General features: G+C 48.3%; 2 protein-coding genes across 2 annotated transcripts in view; one reads left to right on the forward strand and one right to left on the reverse strand.

Annotated features, from left to right (window-relative positions):
- The window catches only part of LOC145400833 (cytochrome P450 4C1-like), a 28,909-nt gene extending 28,576 nt beyond the window's left edge, over positions 1-333 (reverse strand). Inside the window, exons 1-2 of the mRNA XM_080273269.1 lie at positions 321-333; positions 1-43 (exon numbers count right to left, since the gene is read on the reverse strand). The exon at positions 1-43 is cut by the window's left edge and continues 15 nt beyond it. Coding sequence (XP_080129395.1) covers positions 1-43; positions 321-333 — 56 coding nt within the window. The remainder of the gene's footprint in view (positions 44-320) is intronic.
- A 5,179-nt stretch (positions 334-5,512) lies between these two features.
- LOC145400834 (zwei Ig domain protein zig-8-like) overlaps positions 5,513-7,500 on the forward strand; it is a gene marked incomplete at its 5' end in the record, with an annotated part of 5,902 nt that continues 3,914 nt past the window's right edge. The window contains one exon of the mRNA XM_080273270.1: positions 5,513-5,668. Coding sequence (XP_080129396.1) covers positions 5,513-5,668 — 156 coding nt within the window. The remainder of the gene's footprint in view (positions 5,669-7,500) is intronic.

Consider the following 7,500-nt stretch of genomic DNA (forward strand, 5'->3'; position numbering starts at 1 on the left):
CGCTTCAGGTGACTCTGCGTTGAGTAACAAGCCTGACGGTATCCTGTAACCCTGAAAATCATTTACAACGCTGGGTGGTAACCATATAACCGATTTACGGGGTGATGTGGAGCCTGCTTTGGTGTCCCTGTTAACTGCGTGGAGAGACGTAAATGCGGCGTCCATCCAGGAACCAAACCTCCATACTTTCCCCTCTGTCAACCGCGAGGGAAGATTGATTCACCGCATGGAATGGTCCTGCAGGGGCGGCTGCTTGCGTGCGGTTGATGGGTTTATAACTACAGTAACAGTAAGAACAACACGATCAGTTTCCGCCTTACCTTCGGGCGTCATGCATAGAGACTAATGGTGTAAACTAAACCGGGGCTTGAGTTACACTGTTTGAGAATTTATGAGGACCATTGACACAGCGTTGGCTCGTTATTGTTGGATTGGTTGTCGACACCATCATATATCTGGAAGGAGAGAGGCGGGCGAGTGAGGTGGACAGGTGGGTTGGGGAGAGGAAACGCCTGCATGGGGTGGCACTGATATAACTAGGTGGATTGGCTACCTGGTTACACACACACACACACACACACACACACTGTCTCCTTTTCTTTCCCTCTCAGTTTGCCCCCCTCCTCTCTCTCTCTCTCTCTCTCTCTCTGCACCACACCGGATAAATCAATAGCGTTTGTAGTCCACACCATTTTTCTTTTCCAACTATTTGTGGTAAAGGTTTGACTTTCTAAGAGGGGGGGGTCTCTCTCTCTCTCTCTCTCTCTCTCTCTCTCTCTCTCTCTCTGTACGCTGTTCAGTTTGACTTGGCCTAATATTGCCATCCCTCGATCTTGAACGCAGAGCTGTAACAATAGAGTAACACTAGAATATGGTGCTAGTCACGAAGAAGTGGAGCGAAATGGACGTAGAGCGGCCACTGAGCTACGCGAAATAAGCTGCAAAAGGACGAAAATCTGGGCCAAGTCGAGGTGAAAGGAGTATAGTAATAAAGTAGAAGAGGAGGAAGAGAGGGGAAAGAAGGAAGGAAAGAAAAACCGGAAGAAGGCATCGAAGAAAAAGAGGAAGAAATGTGTAGCGAAAGAAGGAATTAAGTAAAGGAAGAAATGTGTTAGGGATCATAAGGTAGAGCCATCAAAACAGACATTAGTAATCTGTCCTACACCAGAACCCTTATGTCGCAGTGGTGAGAGAGAGAGAGAGAGAGAGAGAGAGAGAGAGAGAGAGAGAGAGAGAGAGAGAAGTGGGAATCGAAGAAGACGACGAACAGGGAGAAAAAGGAGAAAGAAGAGAAAATAATAATGATAATGATAATAATAATAATAATGATAATAATAATAATAATAAAACAATAGTAGTACCGGTAGTAGTAGCAGTAGTAGTAGTAGCAGCAGTGGTAGTTAGTAGTAGTAGTGGCAGTGGTGGTGGTTGTGGTGGTGGTGGTAATAATACGGTACTAATAATAGCAGTAAGAACGTTTGTCTCTCGAGGATCACTTTGCTAGGCCTTGTAACTGTGCTAAGTCCTAATCCTGCCCTAGAACACGACCCGCATTAGTCTGTGTACATCCACGCTCCCAATTACACGGCTGGGTGGACAGGGAGAGGAGGCAAACAAACGGCTTGACCCAGAGAAGGAGAGACAGGGGAAGGGAAAGGCAGGGAGGGAAAGACAGGGAAGTATGGGACAGGAGAGGGAGGGGACAGGGAGGCAGAGGTGTGAGGAGGAGAACGAGACAATAGGCCTATGCGGCACTAAGGGAAAAAGAAAACTAAGTGTAGGATAGAAAACAAAGATCGCAGAACGGGGAGACGTAGCATTGTCTTATTTTGCCACAGAGCTACGTGAAATAAGCTGCAAAAGGACGAAAATCTCTGCCAAGTTAAAATAATACAATATATAAAACACACACACACACACACACACACACACACACACACACACACACACACACACACACACACACACACACACACACACACAGTAAGATAAATATGGAATAAGACAGAAAAACGCACTAATGTGAAGAGAAATGAAGACAGAAAGATACATTGTGCTAAAGATAAGATGAGACACTGAGATGAGGGTTGCCCAGGGGTGGCTTGGAGTCCACTTGAGACATAAGCTGAAGGAAATGACTCTCCGAAGTCATAAAACTCGAACTGGAACCGAAGGGAACTGAAGTGGCCGTAAAAGGAAGATTGCAGGATTCAGACAGACATCCTCCAAGTCGTCCACACTACTCTTGGTCTTGTCATTTTTTATTGCCACACCCACAGGGCCGACCAGATATACTGCTTGTCCTTAACAGTGTCACATCCCTCGTCACTCACACACTCACTCACTTTCACTCCCTCGGTGGCTTACTCACTCACTCACTCAGGGGCACAGGACTTATGGGAGGAGTGCTAGGTAAACGAAACTTGAATATTTGCATACTGACAGATGTTCATCCCTGCCACGTCTTGGACCCCCAGGCTCAGCTGAATGTGGAACCCAGTGGTCTGCAGGCTTAGGTTGCACCATCCTCCCTTCGTGTGTCAGGGAGTTGAGGGACGTTTTTTATAACCAGGCCAAGGATCCACCCGGTTATATCAGTGCCACCACGTGAAGGCGAATAAAAGGACGGAAAAAATCCCACTTGCAAATCCCCTACCATCCTTGTCCACTGCAGTGACAGAGGCTTTTCCCAGCTCGACCCTCGCCACCTGTCCACCACAAATTGAATATGGACCCTCATCGGACCCGACCTCCACTGTCGAATATCAAGAGTTATTCTGTACTGTGCAGGCTGGTACTTAAATAGCACTGCACTGGAAACTCATCTGGCTTGGTCTGCTGGTGTGGGCGTGGGTGTCATAATGGAAGTAGGTGGGAATGAGACAGAGGCAGACAGTAACGCTGACTGATCCATCCCCTGAAGGGCCTCAACACACGAGAAATCACCTTGAATATTTTGATGTAATTTTTTGATAACATTACAAATCATGGGGTGGAGAGGTATATGAGAGAGGGGGGTGTGAGTTGGGAGCAGGGCAGTGAAATGGCGGGGGACAGGGCGACTTGGAGGCGATTTGTTTGTGGCCTCCCCAAACGGGATTGAGGCGTCTGGCAATAGATAGATAGATAGACAAATCATTTTCCTCCTGGTCATGTCTTCTCCGTTACTTCATCCAGCGAAGGAGAGAGAGGGGGGGGGAAGGGGAGGAGAGGAGAGGAGAAGGAGGGAGTGAAAAGGAAAAGAGAGAAGAGAGAGAGAGAGAGAGAGAGAGAGAGAGAGAGAGAGAGAGAGAGAGAGAGAGAGAGAGAGAGAGAGAGAGAGAGAGAGAGAGAGAGAGAGAGAGAGAGAGAGTCAGTGAAAGCCTCTGTGCACCAAATAATATATGTATGAGTATCTGGTCCCCATCCCGCACTTCTTCGTGACTATTCCGACAGGGGCAACCCATTCTCCATAAGGACTCTATTACTTTCAACTCAAGAATCCATTTTCGATGTCGGGAAAGTTCGGTTTAAATGTAGATTATGTGGTTTTAATGATCTCTCTCTCTCTCCCTCTCTCTCTCTCTCTCTCCCTCCCTCCCTCCCTCCCTCTCTCTCTCTCTCCCTCTCTCTCTCTCTCTCTCTCTCTCACACACACACACACACACACACACACACACACACACACACACACACACACACACACACACACACATCCAGGTGCTGTCTCACACCGTGGCGGTCTCTCTTTTAACAATACTACCTTAGGCCGTAGCACCTCTTCCTTAGCGATTTATTTCTGGCTATGGCTGGTTAATATCCTGCTACAATGATTTATGCAACATAGAGATGGACAGTAAGGTGTAATAAACAAAATAAGTTGCTTAGGAAAATATGTTAGGGAACTTCATTAGCCGACGAAAATAAGGGCTTGGATGAGCAGATAAGGCCAGTTGGTTAAGGAACCTCCCTAGCACCTCATCCTAAGCGATTTATTTTGCTTGTTACACCTTCTCATCCTCTTCTGTGTTACTTAAATCATTCCAACATCACCATACTTTGCATAAATGTCGTACAAAATGACATTAGCCGGCCTTATCCGGAATAAATCGGTAAGGAAGGGGTGTTAGGGAACCGAATACGAGCCAGAGTAAAGGGAAAGGTGGATCAGATAAAGTGGAGTGGATGTGGATAAGAGGAGAGGTGGAGGCGCAGGATAATAGCTGACTGCATGAATCGCATTGACTTGTTTTATGGCCACTGGGGGCTTGGGGGAGGGGGGGGGTGGAGTGGAATGGGGTGAGGTGAGGTGAGGGTGGGGTGGGGTGGGGTGGGGTGGAATAGGATGGAAGGGGTTAGGTATGATTTTCGCCTTTATTGGACTCTCTCTCTCTCTCTCTCTCTCGTGTGTGTGTGTGTGTGTGTGTGTGTGTGTGTGTGTGTGTGTGTGTGAGAGAGAGAGAGAGAGAGAGAGAGAGAGAGAGAATGAACAACTGTCCATATCCCCAGTAAATCTTCTTAATGTCATGTAGTAGCCTATTTCTCAGTCTTCCTCTTCTTCCTCCACAGGTAAGGAGTGATGGCCGTGACACCTGTAGGGCCTGACCTTGTGCTGCCGCTGCTGGTGACGGCGATGGTGACGGCAGCGGGAGTCAGCAGTCAGCCCGTCACCGCTGCCCTTCCCCACGCAGGTTAGATAGGAGGGGCTTGGTGTGGCAGCTGGTGTCATTTGGGTGGTGCTGGTGGTGTTACAGGTGGTGTTAGGTGGTTTTGGTGTCAGACGCAGCTGGTGGTGGTGTGGCAGGTGGTGTGAATAGGGTGGTGGTGGTGTCTGTAGTGATATTAAGTGGTTTTGGTGTCAGATGGTGGTGGTGTTGGTGTGGCAAGTGGTGTCAGGTGGTGGTGATGGCGTTAGGTGTGTCGTGGTGATAGTGGTGGTATTAGCTGGTTTTGGTGTCAAGTGTGTCGTGGTGTCAGTGGTGGTATGAAGTGGTACAGGTGTCAGACGCTGGCTATGACATAATGGACTGGTGTTTACATTCATCTGTAAGTGATAATATTCATCTTTGTTGTCCACTGCGTCTCACCCAAGCATCTGTAACTCCAGGGATGAGAGGGATAGGTGTGGGGAACTAACTTTTGCACCTGCCTGTACTCTTAGCCTTCTAAGACCACGAGAAAGAGGAAGAATTCTCGATGGACATGGTACGTTCTTGTTGCTCTGATTCTGGGTTTGTCGCGCGGAAAAATCCATGAGCAACTTGACTTACAATGAGAGAGAGAGAGAGAGAGAGAGAGAGAGAGAGAGAGAGAGTGAGAGGAAAAATAATTGTAGTAGTAGTATTAGGACCGTAGAAGTAGTAATAGTAGTAATAATAGTAAGAGTAATAATAATAATTCTTTGGCCCCAGGTAACCCGCCAGTGCAGGGACGTGAGCCGAGGTGGGTGACAGCGTCGCCGCCCTCCCAGCACCAGGGGCAGGGGCAGGGGCAGGGGCAGGGGCAGGGGCGTGTGTCCTTTGCCTCCACCGTGCCCAGCAGCACCCACAAGGCCGTGCTGCAGTCCCCTTCCCCCAGCAGCACCGCCGACAGGAACAACAGCGTCACCAACATCACGGGGCAGCTCGGCGGCTCTGCTTTCCTGCCCTGTACCACACGCCACTTACTCGAGCGTCAGTTAAGTGGCGATGTAAGTAGCAGGGGATCACTTAAGTGTGTGTCTAGGAGGTGATTAACTCTTGCATTCTGGCGACGAGGCAGAGGATGGAGAATGAGAGACTGACTGGGAGAGTGTGTGTGAGTGAGGTGGAGAGGGAGGGCGAGACCGAGGATTAGATGGAGGGATGGGTTGGAGAGGTATGTGAGTGAGTATGGGTGCGAGCTGGAGGAAAGGCAGCCAGATGGCAGGGACAGGGTGACATGGAGGCGATTTGTTTGTGTCCACTCCTTACGGGATTAAGACACCTGACGGTAGATAAATAGATAGATAGATAGATAGATAGATATATTTCCCATTATATTTGTGTATGTATGTATGAGTATGTACGGTATGTATGTATATGTATGTATGTACGTGTCCCAGGATGCTCATGAACGTGTCAAGTGACGGGGAGGAGCGTGTGCACATGTGTACCACCGCTGATCATGTGCGTATCGAATGACGTGACTGTTCCATGACATCATTCCATAGTTCAGTATTTCCCTCTATAACATTACCTCTGAGTCACCCTGTATACTGGGAGTTATTTGGCGTTAGAGTGACATTCCTGCGTGTGACAGCGATTGACAGAGTTAATCTAATGGCAGTCTCAGAGATCCGAAACTTTATGCATCAAACGCGTCCAGAGAGGTTAGCAAGTCGACCCGGAGCGGAGAGAGAGAGAGAGAGAGAGAGAGAGAGAGACTCACACTGCCACAAAAATAGATAAAAAAGAAATAGATAATACAGATAAACAAGAAAATAGACTCTGTAGATAGAGAGAGAAAAAAATAGAGAAGAGAATGACCTTTGACTCCTGCTTCCTCTGCCTGTCACTGTCCTTCATTCTGCTTGCCACTTTCCTCCTCTCTCCTTCACTTTCCTTCACACTTGCACTCTCCTTCACTCCACTCTCCTCCCTTCACTCGCTCTGCCAGTCACTCTTCTTCACTTTGTCTGTCACTTTCCTCCTCTCTCCTTCACTTTCATTCACACTTCCACTCTCCTTCACTCTCACTTTCCTCCCCTTCCTCACTCTGCCTGTCACTCGCCACTCTCCTTCACTTTCCTTCACACTTGCACTCTCCTTCACTCCACTCTCCTCCCCTTCCTCACTCTGCCTGTCACTCTGCCACTCTCCTTCACTTTCCTTCACACTTACACACTCCTTCACTCCACTCTCCTCCCCTTCCTCACTCTGCCTGTCACTCTCCTCTCTCCTTCACTTTCCTTCACACTTCCACTCTCCTTCACTCCACTCTCCTCCCCTTCCTCACTCTGCCTGTCACTCTGCCACTCTCCTTCACTCTCCTTCGCCCTGCCACTCCACTAAGGCAGGACATCTCATTGTATAGCAGGTCTTAGGTGCGTCCTTTACCTGTCAGGAGTACCCTTCCATTTTTCTCACCCATTTTTTTTCCCTTCATCTTCCCTCTCTGAACTTACTGAGGAGATGAGGAGAGGAAATGAGGTAGGAGGTGAGTTTATATACATGGAGAGGCCTATGTAAAGAGCGGTCGAGGGGTGAGGTGATGTGAGGAAGTGCTTTGGTAGAGGAGGTCAATGATGTAATATGAAAAGAAGTGGAAATGAGAGAGGAGAGGATAGGAGGAAATGAGTTTATTATAGCAGCAGAGACGTATAGAAAAATGGAGTTGGGATGGGAGATGATGAGAGGAGATGAGGCGAGACGGTGGAAGAGGTCGGTGATGGCATATATAAACGGAGATGAGGGAGGTGAGTTTATACAGCAGAAGAAGCCAGTGATGTAATATATGGGGTGGAGATGTGAGGAGATGAGGAGGAAATAAGATAATGTGGTA

The sequence above is a fragment of the Coenobita brevimanus genome, chromosome 53 (assembly GCF_032717465.1).
Source record: "Coenobita brevimanus isolate Jiangsu-jjx chromosome 53, ASM3271746v2, whole genome shotgun sequence".
In the NCBI taxonomy this organism is placed as follows: Eukaryota; Metazoa; Arthropoda; class Malacostraca; order Decapoda; family Coenobitidae; genus Coenobita; species Coenobita brevimanus.